This window comes from Stenella coeruleoalba, assembly GCF_951394435.1.
Source record: "Stenella coeruleoalba genome assembly, chromosome: 1".
NCBI classification, from domain to species: Eukaryota; Metazoa; Chordata; class Mammalia; order Artiodactyla; family Delphinidae; genus Stenella; species Stenella coeruleoalba.
The window spans coordinates 165559931-165584274 of NC_137169.1; the positions used below are offsets into that span (position 1 = coordinate 165559931).

Genomic DNA, 24344 nt, shown 5'->3' on the forward strand with positions numbered 1-24344 from the left:
GGTAGTCCAGATAAGAGCTCTTGCAGAGCTGGAATGAGTTATCAGGTATCACCATAACCTAGGTAAACTGCCCCTAAGGACTATCCATAATATTAGTTCTTTTGTAATTTGAAGCATTATAAACATTAAAAAATAGTGTTTTAGAGTCAACACCTATGTAACTACTACCCAGGAAAGAAGTCGAATGCTGCTATTCTTTAGAAGTTCCCGTGCACCTTTCCTGATTTTATGTATATATGAAATTAATTTATAGGCATTCTTTATATATTTTAGGTATGAGCGTTTTCCCCCTTATATGTGTTACAAATGTATTATCCCATTCTTTGGTGTGCTTATTCATTTTATGGTATCTACTGATGACTAGAAATTCTAATTTTTAATGTAGTCATTTTCTTTGTAGTTTTTGTTCTTGCTGTGTCTTGTTAATAAGAAATGCTTCTTTACCCTGGTAAAGTACAAAGACTTGTCTTCTAATTGTGAAGACAAGTCTTTTTAATTTAAAAAAAAAATACAAAGCTGTTCACATTTGGATCTGTAATCCATGTGGAATTGGCTTGTATGTAAATTCATTTCCCCCTATTCCTGGTTTTCCCAGCACAGTATATTGAGAAGATGTTCTCTCTCCACTGGTCTGCAGCCATCTTAGTCATACATCAGAATCCATATATGCATATGTCTATTTCTGGCCTATCTATCCTGTACTGTTGGTCTATTGTCAATCCCTATGTCAGTATCACCTCATTTTAATTATTAAACTTTTAAAATAATTCTTGATGTCTGATAGAGCATCACCAGACAGGTTTTTATTCTGTGCCCATCAGGCAACTTTTTAATTACTGTTTCAGCTTTTCAGGTACCCTAATACCAGGATGATGGTTGTCCTGTTATTGTTAAAGAGTTTTCTCCAGTGTAAATTTTAAAAGTGGTTCATATATCCTCTCCCATTTGAATGTGGCTACTGTGCAGCAGAATCTGAAAGATGGATTGATCATTTCTATGCCAAAATTTATTTTTATTCCTCATATAGATCTTCTAGGCCCTAATAAAGACAAGTCTTGGACTTCTAAAAGTGAAGACAAGACGTTAGACAGTGATGAACTCGTCAAAGATAATGCTATTATGGAACGCTGCTTGCTGGCCAATCAGTTGCTAGCAAGTGCTTCTTAACTTGCTCCCTTTAGTCCATTACATGATATGCCTTAGTGGTGTTAGAATTTGTAAGTAAAATGTGAATATTTTTGAGTGTAGATTATAAATTTTTTATGAAACAGTTATTCCTCATTCCTAAAACAAATGCTTAATGAATGCCTACCATATTCTAGGTCCTGTGCTAGGCATTAGGAAGGGAAACAGTGATGTATTTTAAAGTCCCTGTCTTTATGGAGCTATCTTTTGGCAGAGGGAGACAAATAAACTGGCAGTTATGATCCATTGTGATAAGTCCTATGAAAGAGACATGTTCAGGCACCATGGGAACATACATTTAGAGCCCCTTACTCATCCTTAAAGTCCTATTGGGTTTTCTGGAGAAGTCCACATCTGAGCAGGGTCGTGAAAGGTAAGAGATTTGAATTGGCAAGGTCAAGTGAAGAGAGAAGGGAGACAGAAGGGCGGTTCAACCAAGTATGTGGGAAAAACTGGAGTGAAAAAAAGGGCTGGGGCATATTGGAAACGTAACACTTATTATGAATAAGCAACTTTGTCTTAGAAATTATCCTTCCTGATTTATAGGGAGTAATCGGCAATTTATCTTGACAGTTAGTAAAAGCTGTTTCTATTTCAGTGATTTGTAGGAGCTCTGATACCCCTCTTTTAAGTGTAAAAGGCTCTTTGCATATAAAACATTCAAAGGAATTACCTCCATCGCCTTGATCTTTTGATATTTTCACTCTAAAATATCTAGGGGAATGATGTAGTAAACCTCATTAATAATTGAATTAAGCCATCCATTTAACTAAAAGACGGTGATTTGTCCAAACGAATATTCTAATAAGTATCAAAGTTAATTGAAATCTAGTTCTCAGAAAATTTTTTTCCTTTAGGAATTTTTCACTGCTTTGAAACTAAAGGCTAAGTGGAAGAATATGTATGTTTTTATGTGTTGAGAGGAGTAAAAACATAGGAAGTAGTTTTCAAGCAATTTAAAGAGGCTTGGCTGTCACACTCGCCAAGACTGAAGGTGGGAGACTTAATAAAAGAGGAAAGAATGTGAGACAGGAGGAGTTGATTCCCCTTCTTTAATGGTCAGAATTGTAATAGGCTCTGACCTGACCTTTAGGTCTTTACTTGCACCAGCAAAGACTTTGCCTTCCAACATTTATTAAACATTGCCTGATCTTTACAAACATCACTTTTCTTTGTTAATACTGTTTTCTTAGTTTCATTTACAAGTGCTCTTTTTAAAATAATTTTTCAAAATTTATTTATTTTTATTTATCTATTATTTTTGGCTGTGTTAGGTCATTGTTGCTGTGCGCAGGCTTTCTCTAGTTGGGGCGAGCAGGGGCTACTCTTCGTTGCGGTGCGCAGGCTTCTCATTGCGCTGGCTTCTCTTGTTGCAGAGCATGGGCTCTAGTTGCGCGGGCTTCAGTAGTTGTAGCACACGGGCTCAGTAGTTGTGGCTCACAGGCTCTAGAGCACAGGCTCCATAGTTGTGGCTCACGGGCTTAGTTGCTCGGCGGCATGTGGGGTCTTCCCGGACCAGGACTCAAACCCGTGTCCCCTGCGTTGGCAGGCAGATTCTTAACCACTGCAGCACCAGGGAAGTCCCCCATTCATCTATTGATGGACATTTAGATTGTTTCTAACAAATGCTTTTTCTGTTTATTTTCTTCTGCTGTTTTGACTTAGTCCTTGCTGTAACATGCTCTCCAAATCCATCCTTTACTCTTCTTTTACAACTTTTCTGAGTTTCTGGATCTACCTTAGCATTTTTATACAATTATATTCAGCATTATAATTATCATCTATCAATACTAATTTATATCCCTGTTTTTGAAAGGTCTCAAAATTCCTTTATGAATATGAACTTTCTAAATATCTTCATCACACTAACTTTAGCCATTTGGGACTTGTTTAAAACAGGATGTTCTTAGCCTTTCTCTCAAGCAAATTGCTAATCTCAATGCTCTAAATTTTATATTCCTCCAGCCTTTCTTGATAGCCTGTTTTAGTTCTTAATCCTCACAGTTAAATAGTTATTTCTCTAATCAAGTTTTTGAGTATCATTACACATCATTTTCTATATTTTCTGATCTTAGAGTTCTGTATTATGTGGTCTAACTGTTCTGTATATACTAAAACCTTCAACACCTTTTGTCATTTCTTCCACAGTGCAAAGTAATTTCACCTTTGGCATAAGAACTTTTAATAGATATTTAGTGAATTTAATTATTTCTCTGTGAACCTTTTTATTGTTCTCGGTTGTATTTTGAAATTGGAGACCATACTGTGTTAATAAGAATCTGATAGCATAACAGAAGACTTAGTTTTCACTTGTTAGAAACTTTACACTGCTGATTTCTATCTTACTTGTGTTATACCGTTATTTTACATTTTTTCCTAGCACATTTTAAGCCAACATTTTCATTAACCTTTATCAGCGTTTGGCCCCTGGTGGGATAGTAACTTGCCATTATCTGTATTGAACTTTGTTTTGTTTTGATGTCTTATTTCTTTAATATATTGAGGTTTCTCATGTATCTTTCTTTTAATGAATTAGCCACCATGCCCAACCTAGTGTTCCTAGCATCTTCTACAGAATTAATGACCATATTCTCAGTTCCTTCATTCAGGTTATTGGTAAAGGTATTAAGTTACAGTTTTATAGAATGATTCTTTTTAAGCTGATTATGAATCATTGAGTTTTAGATGTAATCTTACATCCTTTTGTGTAGATTCATTCTTTCTCTCTCTATCCATATCCATATCTCAACCCTCAGTCATGGCCACAGCTATTTGCTATTCCCTGACTTTAGTTTGCTGGGCCAGAAAAAGAGAATATTAAGTTAGGGAGGGAGTGACTTATATGGCCTCTTTGACATTAGACCTAGTCACCAATTAGGGCAATTATGATCAACTAGAGAGGTTGGCACAAGGCAAAACTGGCTCTAATATCAGTGCTCGCCTGAGAGATAGCCTAAGTGGTATGGCCTGCCATGAAGCCTAGTGACTTACTTGTTGGAGTTTCAGACCTTCATCTAGAATCTAGATCCTGTCTGTAAGTTTGTAGATGAAATTGAAATTTCATTTTAGAGAAAATTGTGAGCTTTTCCCAAGAAAGCTAGACATCGTATGTGTTTTCCTTGTCTACATAACTAGTCATTCTTTCACAGAAAGAAATTAACAAGTTATCCTGACATATTTCACTGAGACATAAAGATTGTTCCTTGGTGTCACATGTCTTTCTAGATAATTGAAACTTGGTATTTTGATAACTTGTACTAATAATTTCTCATGTATCTGCCATGGTTGTCTTTAAAAAATAATAGCATTTGGCATTTAACCCACAGACTATATTTCATTTACTTGAATATCAGTTGATATTCATAGAAGAAAGATCACTTGTCAAAGCATGTGAATGGATTGCCAACTTTTATATGCATTCACAAAATCTATAAGTAATTTATATTTTGTTAGATGAGTGTGATATAATGCCATGGATTGGACGTTCTCTGTCATTGGAAATAGAAGCATTAATGGAGCAAGTATAGGAAAAGTATTTAAAGATTAATATAGGTCCTTATATTTGTGTTTTACCAGTTTATATATTTGAGACAGCCTGAAAGATAGGCTCCAAGAAGTACCTCTTTCTTCTAGCCTGTTCAGTTGAGGCACCTAACATGTCAGGTATCACCATTTTTCGCTTGGATTACTGAAATTAAAAAATGTCTTTCACTAGTCCACTCCCATCTTTATTTCTACACTAGAGTGAACTCATCACTTCCATGCTTAAAATACTTTATAGAGCCCCTGTTGTTTTCAGGATAAAGTTCAAACTCCTCAACAGTCTTTACAAGGTCTTTCATGATTTTGCCCTTGCTTACTATCCAGCTTTATCTCTTAGTACTTTATACTTTTTATTCTGTTCTCTTAATATGTCATTATCTCTTTCCTGTGGGCTTTTTTTTTAATACTATAAATACTATTCTTTCTCTTTGCTTTGTTTCTTCTTTCTTACTCTAGAATCTTCATATTTCAGTTTAGGAGTCAGTTCCTTCGGGAAGTCTCTATCTCCCAAGCCAAGGTTAGGTGCCCCTGTAGTACTTTATTAAGCCTCTGGGTTCAGGGACCACATTTGTCTTATTCAGGCTTTCATTTCTATTTCTTAGTATTTATTGAATAAATTAAGATACAATTTAGTACTTCTCAGGCATTTACACTGACAGAAAAAAGAACATTTGCCCCCATGGGTACATAAAGATACCCACTAAAAGCATTAAAGTTTCATCATTTTGAATTTTATTTTTTAAATTTCTGCAAATTTTATTATTTAGTTTTGTATTTTGTTCATTTAAAATATAAAAAAGTTTACTTACTAGCTAAATTATATAATATCTCCCTAAATCTCTAACTAAAATAGACATTACTGAAAGATGTGTCATGGTACACCACCAGATTTTATTCCTCTTAGTTTCATCATTCCATTGCTTATCTCTTCTCTTTTTGATTGACATATTCTTTCTTCAGCTGTGTGATTAATGCTGATTTTGTTACAGGTGATTTGGTTAACTTACAGAACCATTCTTTATTTTTAAAACATTTTTAATTAGTCCCTATTTTAATATTTAAAAATCGTATTCACAGCCTCTAAGTACCAGGACTCAAACTGCTTCCTATTTGATTCTGCTCCAACACTACCTTGCTTGTTCAGTAATGCTAACTGTAGCTGAAATCAGAGGGGATGTATTAGAGCTGTTTGCAAAGCTCTCAGAGTAATTTTTCTTTAAAATGTCAAATATTTTAGCTTTCATTATATCTGGTATGTTATATCAACAAAAAAGGTAGAAAGGCATAACTTTGCAAATGGAGCTCCACATTTTTATTCAATATGTGTTGGGAATTCAGGTAAATAGTCTTTAAATTTCAAATTGCTGTATTGAAGTAGGAATGCAATATGATGTTGAGCTTTTATCACCACTAAATAAAGTGTGCTGGACCTGTTTAGTGGTAAGAAGAAAACATGATATGCTGTTAAGGTAGATGCACTTTTGATGGCACACGTACATATTCAGACACGGTAAATCCATATGCCTTATTTTCAGCAAAGGTTGTGTCTTCCCAAAATGGATCAAGTTTAGTGCTAAAGAAAGATTTTTTTTTTAGGGTGAGCAAAGGATGTTTTAGTCACTTCAGGAAGAGAAGTAGAGTGATGTCAGCAAGATAACAGATTAGGCGGTCCCAACACTTGTCCCCCCACAAAAACAATGAATAATCAACTAACTACCAATGAAAATAGCTCTAGGACAGCTCTGGAGTACAGTGAAGCAACTGGAGCTATCCAGTGGAACATAAAAACTGAGAATAGGGCTTCCCTGGTGGCGCACTGGTTGAGAGTCCACCTGCCGATGCAGGGGACATGGGTTCGTGCCCCGGTCTGGGAAGATCCCACATGCCGCGGAGTGGCTGGGCCCGTGAGCCATGGCCACTGAGCATGTGCTTCTGGAGCCTGTGCTCCGCAACGGGAGAGGCCACAACAGTGAGAGGCCCGCGTACCGCAAAAAAAACACAAAAAACAAAACAGAATAGTTTCATAGAAAAGTATAAGAAGCATTTTACCTGAATCACTCCATCTCCAAGTCCACTACAGCTTGACACCAAGAGAGATACCATTGGCATGACCTCCCCTCGCGGGGAGAGACAAGCAGCAAGACTCTTCCAGCTGTTGCCACTGCCATTGAGGAGCCTAGTGGCCCTCCCCACTGCTGTGGACACCTGCAGCTTTCACCCACTGAGGACCTCCACGATCTTTGTCAAAACTGACCTCAGCTGATGGAGTTGCCTGGAATCCACCCACTGAATTTCCTTGGAGTCACCACCACTGTCTCCTTCACCCCACTGCCCAGGAGTAGAGTTGCTGCAACACCTGTATGGGGGCTAGAGCCACCTTTTTGCTCCTCCCCACTTCCAGGCTGGAGCTACCATATCCTCCCTCCACCCCTCCCCAGCCTGGTGCCACTGTCTTCATGCCTTAGATCCTGGCTCACAGTTTTTTCACATGCACTGGAACACTACCAATTGAGATTTATCCCTGGCACGCAGGGGTGATTTAACATACACAAATCAATCAATTTACTACAACACATTAACAAAATGGAAGGAAAGAACCATGTGATGATCTCAATAAATGCAGAAAAAGCATCTAACAAACTCAATATCCATTCATAATTAAAACTCTCAACAAAATTAGCATAGAAGATACTTATTTCAATGTGATAAAGGCCATATATGAAAAGCCCACTTACTATGATAAGTGGGGGGAAAAAAATGAAAACTTTCCTTCTAAGATCTGGTGCAGGGTACAAGGGAAGAACTCCCAATCCACCACTTCTTTTCAACATAGTAGTGGAAGCCCCAGCCATAGCAGTTAGATAAGAAAAAGAAATAAAAGGCGTTCAAATTTGAAAGGAAGAAGTAAAATTATGTTTGTAGATGACTTTGTCATGTTCATATACATAGAAAACCCTAAAGACAATCCTATTCACAATAGCAACTAAAATAATTAAAAACTTACGAATAAAAGCCAAAGAGATGAAACACTGTACACTGAAAACAGAACATTGATGATGGAAATTGAAGAAGACACAGATAAATGGAAAGATGTCTTCTGTTCATGAATTAGAAAAATTAATATTGTTAAAATGCCCACGTTACCCAAAGTGAACTATAGGTTCAGTGCAATCCTTATCATGATCCCAATGGCATTCTTTACAGAAATAGAAAAAAAAACAGTCCTAAACTTTGTATGGAATCACAAAAAAAACTCAAATAGCTAAAGCAATTTTGAGTTAGAAGAACAAAGCTGGAAACATCACACTTCCTGATTTCAAAATACATTACAAAGCTACAGTAATCAAAAAACTATGGTACTAGCATAAAATAAGACATATAGACCAGTGGAAAGAACAGAGAACCCAGAAATAAATTCATGCATCTACAATTCTTCCACGAGGGTGCTGAGATCACACAGAGGTGAAGGATAATCTCTTCAGTAATGGTGTTAGGAAAACTGGATATCCATATGCAGAAGAATGAAATTAGGTTCTTATCTCACACCATATGCAAAAATCAACTTAAGATGGATTAAACACTTAAATGTAGGACTTGAAACAATAAAACTACTAGAAGAAAACATAGGGAAAAAGCTTCTTGACATTGGTCTGGGAAAGGATTTTTTGGATATGACACCAAAAGCACAAGCAGTGAAAACAAAAGTAGACCAGTGGGATCGCATCACATTTAAAAACTTCTGCATGGCAAGGAAACCATCAACAAAGTGAAAAGGCTTCCTATGGAGTGGGAGAAAATATTTGCAAACCATGTATCTGATAAAGAGTTAATAACTAATATAATACTGTATATCAACTGTAGTTCAATTAAAAAATGAAATATATAAGGTACTTATACAACTCAATAGCAAAAAAAAAAATAACAAACAAGGACAAACAAAAGAAAACAAAGCAAATAACCTGCTTCAAAAATGTTCAAAAGAAAACATACAAATGGCCAACAGGTATATATGTAAAGATGCTCAACGTCATTAATGCAAATGAAAACAACAAGATATCAGTTCACACATATTAGAATGACCTTTATCAGAAAGACAAAAGATAACAAGTATTGAAGAGGATATGGAGAAAAGGGAACCCTTGCACACTGTTGGTGGGAATGTAAATTGGTACCGACATTATGGAAGAGTGAAAGTTCCTCAAAAAGTAAAAATACAACTACCATATGATCCACCATTTCTGGGTATATATACAAAGCAAGTGAAACCAAAATCTCTAAGAGGCATCTGCACTTCCATGTTCATTTCAGCCATTATTTACAACAGCCAAGATATAGAAACAACCTAAATGTCCATCAATGGATGAATGGATAAATAAAATGTGTATATGTACAATGAGGTATTTTTCACCCTTAACAAAGAAAGAAATCTTGCGATTTGTGACAATACGGATGAACCTGGAGGACATTATTATGCTAAGTAAAATAAGCCAGATGCAGAAGGACATATACTGCATGACCTCACTTAAATGTGCAGTCTAAAACACTTAAACTCATAGAGTAGAATGGTGGTTGCCAGGGCTGGGGGGGAGGAGGAAATGGGAAGATGTTGGTGGAGGGGGGTACAAAGTTTCATTTATACAAGATGAATCAGTTCTGGAGATCTAATATACAACAACGTGACTAAAATTAATGATGCTATATTGTATACCTGACATTTGCTAAGAGAATAATTCATAAGTGCTCTCACTACACACACCCACAAAAATGATAACTATGTGAGGTGATGGATATATTAATTAGCTTGATCCTGGTGATTATTTCACAATTCTACCTTAAATATATACAGTTTTCTGTTGTCAACTATGCCTCAGTAAAGTTGGAAAAGATATATAAAGCCAAAAGAATTTTTAAAGAAGAGAACTAGTTGGAAGAGATATGGGAACATATGTATATGTATAACTGATTCACTTTGTTATAAAGCAGAAACTAACACACCATTGTAAAGCAATTATACCCCAATAAAGATAAAAAAAAAAAAGAAGAGAACTAGTTGACATAATATTAAAATATAGGAGGAAGGTCTTAGGTTTGAAAGAAACTTGTTTGTATTTATCAGAATTTAATGGTTCAGAATTGAAGTCTGAAAGAAGTATATCTGAAACTGTTTGACATCACAAATTGGCTTTAACTAGAAGATTCTCCTGCAGTTGGTGTTGAATTTTCAAAATCTTACTAATGAGGATCTTACTGAAAGGGATGGGCAAATAATCATTGGAAAAGTAAAGTAGAGGAATAAGTGGCCTCATCTTTTGCCCATACCATTTGACATTCAGATAATTTTGGAGAAATTCATATACATTGAATAGACAAAAAATTTGAAGCAGGGAACCCTAATTTGTTGTTTAAAAGAATGACTATGCTTTGCTATTGGGTGATTCACCAGGAAAAAAGTTTTCCTTAGTCTAAACTTCATTGGAATTATAATTCCGAAGCCTCAATCAGGACTGCCCTTGAGGACAAATCTCTCCCAGAGACAGAGCTTTATTAATTATTAATTAATAAGTATTTGCTTTAAATATATTATCATAAGTGTAGTAAGTATATTATTATCAAGTCTAAGTCTTAAGTGTAAGGTTTAAATATATATTTGGTGTTTCATACTTAATGTTCGAGGTTTTTTTTTCAATTTTTTTCAAGATTCAGTATTTTCTGCTGTTACGATATTTGAATGAAATTTCAATTTCAAGATTTAGTATTTTCTGCTGCTGTTACGATATTTGAATGAAATTTCAATTTACTACTTACTTATAGGAAACATAGGTTTAATTTATTGATGGTTTGACGTTTGAAACAAGTTGGGTAGCATCTATTTTATCAACCTTGTCAGGTAACTGTCTCCCAGGGGAGACAGACAGACACTGACTAAGACTAAGATCTTAGTCAGTGTCCCACATCACTGCCATCTGTGCCTCCTCCCCCACCCCATTGTCCCTTTAAATTACTCAGCAGTGAATTATATCACTTATGAGTAAACATTTTTTTTTACTGATTGTTTTTTAATAAAATCTAGTATTATACTGATAGATATGTATTATTCCTTTCTTTGATTTATATGTCATTCTTCCAGTTTTGCATCATTTACATTATAATATAAAAATTTCACGTAAGTTTTCATTTGTGGAAGTAACTGAGATGTTACAAAAGGAAATTTAAACATATCAAATTAATCTTTTATATTCCCACATTGTTTCTTGGAATCTCTGATAAATTCTGTATTCTATGTCTAAACCAGAGCAAAATAAATTGTGAATTTTTTCTGATTAAAATATGTGAAAAATATTTAGGCCTTATTAAATAGGAAGCAAGTATTTCTTTTAAAATGAAAGTTGACTTCTTTTGTAGTTCCCATTTTGTTCAAGAGATAGAATTGCATCTATTAAATGAATTATTAAAGTCTCCATGACTTTAGAGGACTAGTGTTTCCTGCCCAGTAGAACAAATCAGCAATACAGACCTTATAATGCAAATTGTAAGTTGTTTCTTTTTATCCTTCTTTTTTAAAGAATTATAAGAATCATAGGTACTCCTTGTTTAATTTTGCATTTAAAATAGTTTTGTAATATTTATTTTGTAATTTATAGTTAATTTGTTTTGACACAAATTTTATTTAGAGAAGAATATTATTATATAAATAAGTTTATATTGAAAATATGTTGGCTTAATAAATAAATACCTTCCTTATAATTATATTTCTGTATATCTTTGTGTTTTTCTCATTAACTTTACATAGAAAATGTTCTTTTGTGACAACAGAAAGTAGAATTTAAGTAAATTCTACAATACTTTCAAAGTCAAAATAGATTTGATATTGCTTTTATTTTATAAGATTGTAATATTTTTGTTTCCATGACCATTTTATCAATAGAAATTAAAATGAATTTTACTATTATTATTGAAGCTTGAATTTTGACAAAAAGTGGTATTTTTTAGTTTATCTTTTATAAATATATATATTCATTTCTAAGTATATAGTACAGATAACTACTAAAGCCATTTCCATCTATATAGCATAAATAATTATTAATCTTGGACAAGCTAAACTGTATTTTCTGGTGAAATATATCTTGTATGCTTCTTGACTTTTCAGTGTAGTCTTTAGATACTTCATATAGAGAATCATATAGTTCACAGACACTTCCCTTGTATTTTTATTGAGCATTACTAATACATATCAAGCTTATTGTTCTATAGAATACTTTTTGTTTTTAAATTTTTATTTTATTAGCTTTTCAAACATGGCGTATAATAATAAGTATATAGTATTTATCTTGGCTTCTAAGCTGAGTTCTAAAGTTAATTTTAGAATATTTTGAAAAGTATCTTGAATAGAAAATATTATGATTCCAGTTTTATGATTTATATATGTATTTTGAGGAAGCTGAAATCAGTTGCTGTATTTCAATGTATATAAAAAGCTAAACCATGAAATGTTTTCTCATAGTATATGTACTAAGCTATATTATTTGATCGCATGGCTTTCCCTTGTTTTTTATACTGCAGGTTGACATATAAGAAAGCAGTAGTGTTACTTGGTGTTTAAGACCGTGGACTCTGGAGTCAAAATGTCAGGGTTTAAATCCAGGTTCTACCATTTCCTAGATTTGTGACTTTGGACAAATGTATTACTCTTTGGGCCTCAGTTTACTCATCTAAAGACTAAGATAATATATAGTATTTACCTATCACAGAATTGTTTTGAGCATTACATTTTAAAATGAAAGAGATTATAATAGTGCCTGGCAAAGAGGAAGCAGTAAGGATTAGTGTTTAACATTTTGGGAGCAGGAATCGGCATGCCTGTATTCATATCAAGATTTTGTCACTGAATAATAATTTTAAGATCTGGAAAATTCTACTTATTCTTATTGAGCCTCAGTACCCATATCTGAAAAATTAGGTTGTAGTGAGGATTCAGTTAGATAATGCTCGTAGTGCACTTTCTAAAACAGCCCTTAGCAAATATTAAGCACTCTTTAAATGTTTGATATTGTTAATTTTGTTATTTGTTGGTCTTGGTTTTATTGTTTACATTAAAGTTTTAAAAATTTGGATATGAGAAAACAATACATCAGTGAATTTTGAATTACTAACTAACTCTAAATTTGATTCAACAAATTTATTTCTTCAAATCTGTAACATTAAGCTAAACAGTTTAACTGTGCGCTGTTAGAGATTTTGGAGGTTCTCCTTAAGAGGTAATATACATTTTTAAATAGCATTTACTTGCTTGCAGTGGATGATCTAGAATGTTTGAAAAGAGTAGATTTATCTATAGATAAATTAATCATAATCTTAGAAATATGTCAAACGGCTTTATAAGCAGATTTACAGTATAAATAAGAGTTTGGAGTAAATTCCATCTTATACTGAATGAAAATATATTTTATATTTGTGAGATCTGAGTTAGTGTAATTTTATTTAACTTTTTTGATGGTGTATAGCATTCATATCTTTAGGGTAATTTTGGTGTATTTTTCTATTGTAGTTTCATGGACAGGTGGGGTTTATCAAATGTTTTTATACCTAGAACTGTTACTGATCAACTTCTGGTATTATCTCATTTGAAATCATAAATGCTATTTCAATCCTGAGATAAGGATGAAAAATAAAAGTCTGAAGCTTTTTAATATTTTCTATTAGAAAACTATTTCTTTTCTACAATTACATTACTGTTTTAATATTTTAAATACAAAATGTTTTCAATGAACTGTAGGTAATGGGCATTTAGTTAAGCAATGGATAAAAAAGGAGTTGTATAGTATATTTACCTTAGTAGTATATTTGCCTTGTAAGTATAAGGCATCTTTCACCTTTTCTTAGTGAGAAAGATTCTTTTCGTAGTTTGTTCAAATTTCACAGTATATATTTATCTAAAAACTTGTAAAGTAAGAGATTTACCATTAAAGCCTAGTACCTGTCATCTGCCAGTTCGGTTTGTATTTAGTCAGTGATGTCTTTGACATGCAATTGGATGAGCAAAGGGGAAAACTCCCAACTCTTTTATAACGAACCTGACCTTCATCAGAGCATTATCCTCATGTTTCCTTCTGTTTACTAGGCATCCATAGTGAAGTAGTCCACTGACATTGCTAATATGTCAAAACCTAAACTCGGTACCTGCTTCTCTCCTACTGCTCTCTTAGCTCCCATGCCCTAAACCACCTGCCTTTCCTCTCGTATTTTTTTCATTTTGGTAAATGCTGTTACTAATTCACCCATTCACTCAAGCCAGAAACTTTAGAATTATTTTCAACTTCTCTTTATCCTCATCTTCTACATTAATTGACTGGGTTATTATCAATTGTCCCTGAACAAAGTCACCCCTCTTCTCTGCCACCACTGCTACTGCTTAGTCCTCATATTTTGCCGCCATTCACTCCCTGCTATTTTCCAGGTTTTCTATTGTTTTAAGCAATATTGTTCTACAAGTACAAAATATGTAGGATGGTATTCAAGGTTCTTTGACAGTTTGGCCCTTCCTTTCATTTCCAGTCATAGCCGTTCTGGTATATTCTTGGTCTTTCCTGAACACACATTCATTCGTGCATTTACAAATATTTGTATAATGTCAGCTGGTGGTGCTAGGTGCTTGGAGGATACAGAGGTAAATAAGACAGCCAAGAATGTTGCCCATTAGTGCTGATAGAATTCCATGCACACTGTTTCTCGTTTTGGATCATGCTCTTTCATCTGCCCTTTACACTTTAAGAGTTTCTAGTAATCTTTCATACCCTACCCAAGTGTCATCTCCTTTCTGAAGTGTTACAAACTTTGCCAGGTAGTATTCCTTCTTGTGTTTCAGTAGTACTTTATATTCTATACTTCTATTATAGTGCTTGCTATATTATACTTGTTTATAGTTGACCTTTCTCCCTAGGTTAAATTTAAAAGTGGGAGGAGAGGAGAGAAATGAAGGAGGAATACAGAAATAAGGATTAAGGCAAGGCATAGGAAGAGACAAGAAGGGAAAGAGAGAAGGAAAACAGGAGAAGCAGTATGAGCAGTAAAGACATAGACTCTGAGCGTGGCCTGTGCTTTTCATGCGTCGCCTCAGGGAGCGCTCGCCTCGTCAGGAAGCTCAGGGTAAAAGCACAGCTGCCAAAGCAGGAGTGAGAGCGACTTGACATTGGGAGGCAGCCCAAAGAGGCTGCAACCACAGGAGGCTGGAGTCCTGGCTGCTGTCGGACTTCCCCGAGGGCTTCAACTGGGCCCCTCAGGCTGCGTACCGGCTGAGCGCCGCCCGCCTCATTTACCTCGTCCTGCTTCATGTCACTGACCCAGTCGCCCTGTTGCCAGAATGAGCTGAGGTCTGAAAATTGCTCAGCAGGACCAGGCATAACACGGGCCTCTTCTCTTGCGGTTTCACTTGCCAATGACCACTATCTTGATAATTCCATGTAGCCAACAGGGTCTTGGTCCTCCCACCTGGTGTCAGGCCTGAGCCTCTGAGGTGGGAGAGCCAAGTTCAGGACATTGGACCACCGGAGACCTCCCAGCCCCACATAATATCAATTAGTGAGAGATCTCCCAGAGATCTCTGTCTCAGTGCTAAGACCCAGCTACACCCAATGGCCAGCAAGCTCCAGTGCTGGACGCCCCATGCCAAACAACTAGCAAGACAGGAACACAACCCCACCCATTAGCACAGAGGCTGCCTAAGATCATACTAAGTTCACAGGTATCCCAAAACACACCACCGGATGCGGCCCTGCCCACGCCAAAGACAAGATCCAGCCTGACACACCAGAACACAGGCCACAAGGAAACCTACACAAGCCACTGAACCAACCTCACCCACTGAGGGCAGACACCAAAAACAATGGGAACTATGAAACCGCAGCATGCGCAAAGGAGACCCCAAACACAGTAAGTTAAACAAAATGAGAAGACAGAGAAATATGCAGCAGATGAAGGAGCAAGGCAAAAACCCACCAGACCAAACAAATGAAGAGGAAATAAGCAGTCTACCTGAAAAAGAATTCAGAGTAATGATAGTAAAGATATCCAAAATCTTGGAAATAGAATGGAGGAAATACGAGAAACGTTTAACAAGGACCTAGAAGAACTAAAGAGCAAACAACCGATGATGAGCAGCACAATAAATGAAGTTAAAAATTCTCTAGAAGGAATCAATAGAAGAATAACTGAGGCAGAAGAATGGATAAGTGACCTGGAAGATAAAATAGTGGAAATAACTACTGCAGAGCAGAATATAGAAAAAAGAATGAAAAGAATTGAGGACAGTCTTAGAGACCGCTGGGAAAACATTAAACGCACCAACATTCGAATTATAGGGGTGCCAGAAGAAGAAGAGAAAAAGGGTCTGAGAAAATATTTGAAGAGATAATAGTTGAAAACTTCCCTAACATGGGAGAGGAACAAGTCAATCAAATCCAGGAAGCACAGAGAGTCCCATACAGGATAAACCCAAGGAGAAAAACACCAAGACACATATTAATCAACCTATCAAAAATTAAATACAAAGAAAAAATACTAAAAGCAGCAAAGGAAAAGCAACAAATAACATACAAGGGAATCCCCATAAGGTTAACAGCTGATCTTTCAGCAGAAACTCTGCAAGCCAGAAGGGAGGGGCAGGACATATTTAAAGTGATGAAAGGGAAAAACCTACAACCAAGATTACCCTACCCAGCAAGGATCTCATTCAGATTTGACGGAGAAATTAAAACCTTTACAGACAAGCAAAAGCTAAGAGTTCAGCAACACCAAACCAGCATTACAACAAATGCTAGAGGAATTTCTGTAGGCAAGAAACACATGAGAAGGAAAAGACCTACAATAACAAACCCCAAACAATTAAGAAAATGGTAATAGGAACATACATACCAATAATTACCTTAAATGTAAATGAATTAAATGCTCTAACCAAAAGATATAGACTGGCTGAATGGATACAAAAACAAGACCCGTATATATGCTGTCTACAAGAGACCCACTTCAGACCTAGGGACACATACAGACTGAAAGTGAAGGGATGGAAAAAGATGTTCCATGCAAATGGCAATCAAAAGAAAGCTGGAGTAGCAATTCTCATATCAGATAAAATAGACCTTAAAATAGACTATTACAAGTACAAAGAAGGACACTACATAATGATCAAGGGATCAGTCCCAGAAGAAGATATAACAATTGTAAATATTTAAGCACCCAACATAGGAGCACCTCAATTAGGCAAATGCTAACAGCCATAAAAGGGGAAATCAACAGTAACACAATCATAGCAGGTGACTTTAACACCCCACTTTTACCAATGGCCGGATCATCCAAAATGAAAATAAATAAGGAAACACAAGCTTTAAATGACACATTAGACAAGATGGACTTAATTGATATTTATAGGACGTTCCATCCAAAAACAAGAGTATACTTGCTTCTCAAGTGCTCTTGGAACATTCTCCAGGATAGATCATATCTTGGGTCACAAATCAAGCCTTGGTAAATTTAAGAAAATTGAAATCATATCAAGCATCTTTTCTGAGCACAACACTATGAGACTAGATATCAATTACAGGAAAAAATCTGTAAAAAATACAAACACATGGAGGCTAAACAATATGCTGCTAAATAACCAAGAGGTCACTGAAGAAATCAAAGAGGAAATAAAAAAATATCTAGAAACAAATGACAATGAAAACACAACGATCCAAAACCTGTGGGATGCAGCAAAAGCAGTTCTAAGAGGGAATTTTATAGCAATACACTCCTACATCAAGAAACAGGAAAAATCTCAAATAAACAACCTAACCTTACACCTAAAGTAGTTAGAAAAAGAAGAATAAAAATACCCCAAAGTTAGCAGAAGGAAAGAAATCGTAAAGATCAGATCAGAAGAAAATGAAAAGAAATGAAGGAAATGATAGCAAAGATCAATAAAACTAAAAGCTGGTTCTTTGAGAAGATAAACAAAATTGATAAACCATTAGCCAGACTCATCAAGAAAAAAAGGGAGAAGACTCAAATCAACAGAATTAGAAATGAAAAAGGAGAAGTAACAACTGACACTGCAGAAATACAAAGGATCATGAGAGATTACTACAAGTAACTATATGCCAATAAAATGGACAACCTGGAAGAAATGGACAAATTCTTAGAAAATCACAACCTTCTGAGACTGAACCAGGAAGAAGTAGAAAATATAAACAGGCCAATCACAAGCACTAAAATTGAATCTGTGATTAAAAATCTTCCAACAAATAAAAGCCCAGGGCCAGACAGCTTCACAGGTGAATTCTGTCAAACAGAGAAGAGCTAACATCTATCCTTCTCAAACTCTTCCAAATAGGTAGGAACACTCCCAAACTCATTCGTTGAGGCCACCATCACTCTGATAACAAAACCAGACAAAGATGTCACAAAAAAAGAAAACTACAGGCCAATATCATTGATGAACATAGATGCAAAAATCTTCAACAAAATACTAGCAAACAGATTCCAACAGTACATTAAAAGGATCATACACCATGATCAAGTGGGATTTATCCCTGGAATGTCAGGATTCTTCAGTATACACAAATCAATCAATGTGATACACCATATTAAAAACTGAAGGATAAAAACCATATGATCATCTCAATAGATGCAGAAAAGGCTTTCGACAAAATTCAACACCCATTTATGATAAAAACTCTCCAGAAAGTAGGTAGAGAGGGAACCTACTTCAATATAATAAAGGCCACATATGACAAACCCACAGCAAATATCATTCTCAATGATGAAAAACTGAAAGCATTTCCTTTAAGATCAGGAACAAGGCAAGGATGTCCACTCTTGCCACTCTTATTCAACAGTTTTGGAAGTTTTAGCCACAGCAATCAGAAGAAAAAGAAATAAAAGGAATCCAAATTGGAAAAGAACAAGCAAAGCTGTCACTGTTTGCAGGTAACATGCCACTATACAGAGAATCCTAAAGATGCTACCAGAAAACTACTACAGCCAATCAATGAATTTGGTAAAGTAGCAGGATACAAAATTAATGCACAGAAATCTCTTTCATTCCTATACACTAATGATGAAAAATCTGAAAGAGAAATTAAGGAAACATTCCCATTTACCACTGCAACAGAAAGAATAAAATACCTAGGAGTAAACCTACCTAAGGAGACAAAAGACGTGTCTGCTGAAAACTATAAGACACTGATGAAAGAAATTAAAAGACAATACAAACAGATGGAGAGATATACCATGTTCTTGGATTGGAAGAATCAATATTGTGAAAATGACTCTACTACCCAAAGCAATCTACAGATTCAGTGCAATCCCTATCAAACTACCAATGGCATTTTTCACAGAACTAGAACAAAAAGTTCACAATTTGTACGGAAACACAAAAGACCCCGAATAGCCAAAGCAATCTTGAGAAAGAAAAACGGAGCTGGAGGAATCAGGCTACCTGACTTAGACTATACTACAAAGCTACAGTAATCAAGACAGTGTGGTACTGGCACAAAAACAGAAATATAGATCAATGGAACACGATAGAAAGCACAGAGATAAACCCATGCACATATGGTCACCTTATCTCTGATGAAGCAAGATTATACAGTGGAGAAAAGACGGCCTCTTCAATAAGTGGTGCTGGGAAAACTGGACAGCTACATGTAAAAGAATGAAATTAGAACACTACCTAACACCATACACAAAAATAAACTCAAAGTGGATTAAAGATCTAAATATAAGTTCAGACACTATAAAACTCTTAGAGGAAAACATAGGTAGAACAGTCTGTGACATAAATCACAGCAAAATCCTTTTTGACCCACCTCCTAGAGAAATGGAAATAAAAACAAAAATAAACAAATGGGACCTAATGAAACTTAAAAGCTTTTGCACAGCAAAGGAAACCATAAACAAGATGAAAAGACAACCCTCAGAATGGGAGAAAATATTTGCCAACGAAGCAACTGACAAAGGATTAATCTCCAAAATATATAAGCAGCTGAATATGAAAAAACAAACAAACCAATCCAAAAATGGACAGAAGACCTAGAAAGACATTTCTCCAAAGAAGATATACAGATTGCCAACAAACATATGAAAGGATGCTCAACGTCACTGATCATTAGAGAAATGCAAATCTAAACTACAATGAAGTATCACCTCACACTCATCAGAATGGCCAGCATCAAAATATCTACAAACAATAAATGCTGGAGAGGGTGTGGAGAAAAGGGAACCCTCTTGCACTGTTGGTGGGAGTGTAAATTGATACAGCCTCTATGGAGAACAGCTCCTTAAAAACTACAAATAGAACTACCATATGACCCAGCAATCCCACTACTGGGCATATAACCCTGATAAAACCATAATTCAAAAAGAGACGTGTACCACGATGTTCATTGCAGCACTATTTACAATAGCCAGGACATGGAAGCAACCTAAATGCCCATTGACAGATGAATGGATAAAGAAGATGTGGCACATATATACAATGGAATATTACTCAGCCATAAAAGGAAATGAAATTGAGTTATTTGTAGTGAGGTGGATGGACCTAGGGTCTGTCATGCAGAGTGAAGTAAATCAGAAAAGGAAAAACAAATACCGTAGGCTAACACATATATATGGAATCTAAAAAAAAAAATGGTTCTGAACAACCTAGTGGCGGAACAGGAATAAAGATGCAGATGTAGAGAATGGACTTGAGGACGTGGGGAGGGGGAAGGGTAAGCTGGGAAGAAGTGAGAGAGTAGCACTGACGTATATACACTACCAAATGTAAAATAGATAGCTAGTGGGAAGCTGCTGCATAGCACAGGGAGATCAGGTCGGTGCTTTGTGACCACCTAGAAGGGTGGGATAGGGAGGGTGGGAGGGAGATGCAAAAGGAAGGGGATATGGGGATATATGTATACATATAGCTGATTCACTTTGTTATATAGCAGAAACTAATGCAACATTGTAAAGCAATTATACATGGCTAATGTCTGGGCATAACTTCTTGTTTTTGGTAGCAGGATCTGGTCCTCAACACCAGCTTCATATTCAGGCAGCACTCTTACCATTCCTGCCACCTTCTCCCTCACCCTCATCGCCCCTCCCTTACAATATCATTCTGTGCTCCATCCTCTGTGACAATATTACTGAGCCAGCTTTGAATAGGCTGTAATGTCATATCAGTTCTACACCTGGATGCCTGGCTTTCACAAATAACGAAAAGCTAGGAGATTAAAGCACTCATCATTGACTGGTGGGTGACTTCATTTTTAACAAATGAGTTAGATGCTAATTGTCATGGCTCTTCTGATTGAAAGAAAAATCTTGAAGGAGATGACATTTTAGTTGCTGCTTGAGCAGTGGGGGAAGAAAGAATAGGGGATATTTGAGGCTTAAGATTCATTCTCAACTAATAGTTGAGTATTATATGGAAGGCACTGGTGGTAGAAAAATTTAGTTCCTGTTTAACTCCGAATGACTGGTGTAGAGAGATAATGCAAAAGTTGAAAGAAAAGAGATTGCTGAGGATTGGAGAAGTTGGAGAAGGTTTTGTCTGTTCTCACTCTACCAAATCTCCCTGGATGATTTATGTATTCTCTTGAGATCAGATTCTCTTGAGAACCTGGTAGTTCATCATAACAAAGTTTCATGGAGTTTCTGGAATATATCATGATCTCCTGTCTCTATATGCACATGCTGTTTCTTCTGCCTGGAATAGTGTTAACTTGGCTAATTCTTAATAATGCTTAAAATATAATCACAGCAGCCATTACTTTCAGAAAAGCTTACTTGATCCTTCAACACTGAGTTAAGTATTTCTGTAGTTCTCGTAGTCCTTGTTCTTCCCCAGTCATAACCTTTATTGCACCATGTTGTAACTGCCTTCACTAGACTGTTCAAGGAAGACAGGAAATGGGTATGTGATAATGCCTGGTATATGGCTGCTGCTCCAAAAATATTTGTTGGTTGAATGAATGAGTGGGATTTGGTAGAGAGGACACTTGGTCACTCCAGGCAAGGGGAAGAGGGCAAACAAAAACAAGGCATGGGGTAATGCGTATAGCTGATTCTGAGGCAGTGAGTGGAATCATTTGATTGGAGTGTAATATTGAAAAGAGAGGCTGCAGCTTTCAACATGAGGAAGTCCAGAGTTTGTTTAATAAAAAAAGGCCATTGAAGCTTTTAGAGATAAGAAGAATAATATACATTCTCATAAATTCGATTAAGTGATAGACCTGTGCTTGGGAAATAAGTTTTTCTAATTCTTGTTTTAAAATTTTTGTAATACTTTTCAATGGACTTAAACATATGATAACTGCCTCTTTTAAACATATGATAACTCCTCTTTTATAGACTCGTCTTTTAAGATTGTACCCACATAATTTATAGGGAAAGTTTTAGAAGATTTTAATACTCTTGAATAAATTGAACAACTCATTAAACTGTGCAATTTGTTTTTCTTATAAACTGAACTGTTGTGAACTATGAAAATTTTTCAATATAATTCAAATAAGGCAGTAATCTAACACATGTATAGGGGTTTCCTTCTTGTTTGTAACTTGAAGAAGAATAAATGCTTACAGCTGTGACTTTTTTTCCCCTCTAGTATCTCCAGAGGCAGTTGGATTTTTGTCAGCTGTTGGGGTGTTTATTATCTTGATGCTGCTCCTTTTTCTCTATATTAATAAGAAGTTCTGTTTTGAAAATGTTGGCGGGTTTCCAGATCTTGGTTCAGGATACAGTACAAAGAAGAATTCACAAGATAAAATTTGTAAGTATCATATCGCTGCTTTTCCTTGTTTGGTCTTTCTGTCTGTACTATTTATTACTTTCTTTAACAAAAATATATATATATATATATAATAAAAAGCTTGATTTTGACATGTAGTAAACTAACCTTGAGCCACTATTCTGAGAGTAAAAGATGTATTAAGTAAATTATGTTCAGTTATCTTTTTATTGCCCATGAATTGCTATCATAGTGCATAAAGATGAATTGTATACCATCATTGAATGACACTTTTATTTTTCAAATATAAGGTATGCTTTTGAGCCTGTTATATGAACACATATGCTTTAAGAAGAAGGATATATCTTATTACATTTTATGCTTTAATCCATTGTCCAGATAGTTCCCTAGAGAGCTTTTTTCCCGTGTCCCTAGAAGGCTTTTGAAAGTATTCACCCTTTATCTTTACATGCTGTTGAATTCTCAGTGATGGATAATTTTATTGTTTGGAGAATGTGGTTTTCCCTGGTAACTTAGTGTATGAAGTCTGATTATGAAAATTAGTGTTCCTCTCCCTCCCTTGGCACCACAGGCGTATTATATGACTTAGTGTTACTAGATAGCAGGAAAGATGAGGGCTGTGAAACTGTTCTTTCTCTTATGAAAACATTTTATATTTTAAAATAATTACAAGAGTTCTTTATTTGCTATTTCCAAAGACTGGCTTACGTAAATGATAGCAGGAGTAAGTTGAAAATTGTAAAAGTAAGACATTAATTGAGAAGAATTGTAAGGAACAGTAGAAGAGAAACCTTGCTTTTCTTGTCCATGAATATATGTTGAAGAGGTGCTTTTCTCTTATTTCTGATAACTTAAAAAGTGATAGCCTCATTGTTTATGAAAATCTTATTATCGAATTACATCACGCAGCTTTTGCATTAGGAAACTATAGTACTTTATGTGGTTTTGGTTTGATCAAGCTTAATGTTTCTCATACGTCACTTCAGTCCTGTTTTTTCATCATTTGTGTAGAATGAACTGGTTAAAGATACCTCTTTTAGCAGCCTCCAGTAATTCTGTGTTTTAGCATTTTTGGTAAAAATGCTTTTACCCTTTACACTCTTAAAAATTATTGAGGACCCCAAAGAGCTTTTGTTTATGTGAGTTATAGCTATTGGTATGTACCAAATTAGAAGTTAAAGGCTAAGAAAATTTTAAAATATTTTTTATCGATTTATTTTAAAATATCCAACAATAAGCCTATTACATGTTAATATAAATGTATTAATTTTAAAAACTATATATTTTCTAAAACCAAAAAAAAAAAGTTTGGTGAGAAGAGTGACATTGTTTTACATTGCAAATCTCTTTAATGACTGGCACAGAAGAAGGAAGCAACTGGATTCTCACATCTGCTTCTGCATTCAGTCTGTCATATGGCCTCTGGAAAATCCAAGTGCTCATTTGTGAGTGAATGAAAATGAAAAGTTACATATTCTCTTACTCTTATTGTAAAAATAGTTTTGACCTTGAGGATCCATTGGAAAGGTCTCGGGGACCTTATTAATTTTTCTGAGGCTGTTTCTTATTCACTTATTAAATAAGAATAATAATATTTACCTCCTAGAGTTATTGTAAGATCAAGTAAGATAAAATTTGTGAATCACAATGCCTTACATGTAATAGCAACTCTGCAAATGTTCACCCTCTGCTCTTCCCTATTCTAACCTCTATGCAAAATTGTTTAGATATGTAAACAAATATATATTTAGGGGAATATATAGGGGAAACCCTTAATATATTTTTTATTTTGAAATGATATTGGTACTTTGTTAATAAGATAGGGTAGTTCCCATACATAGACTATTAATAA

General features: G+C 35.3%; 1 protein-coding gene across 6 annotated transcripts in view; it reads left to right on the top strand.

The window, feature by feature from the left end:
• The window catches only part of SYT14 (synaptotagmin 14), a 232767-nt gene that overhangs the window by 57632 nt on the left and 150791 nt on the right, over positions 1-24344 (top strand). For 4 of the 6 annotated variants that reach the window (XM_079922061.1, XM_079922062.1, XM_079922063.1 and 1 more), the window contains exon 1: positions 22385-22513. Coding sequence is in view for 2 of the 6 variants with exons in the window: in XM_079922064.1 (XP_079778190.1) it covers positions 22349-22513 (165 nt within the window). In the remaining 4 variants the exon portion in view is untranslated. Of the gene's footprint in view, positions 1-22348; positions 22514-24344 lie in introns of those variants that run through there. The other 2 variants (XM_079922065.1, XM_079922064.1) reach the window with 1 other exon arrangement.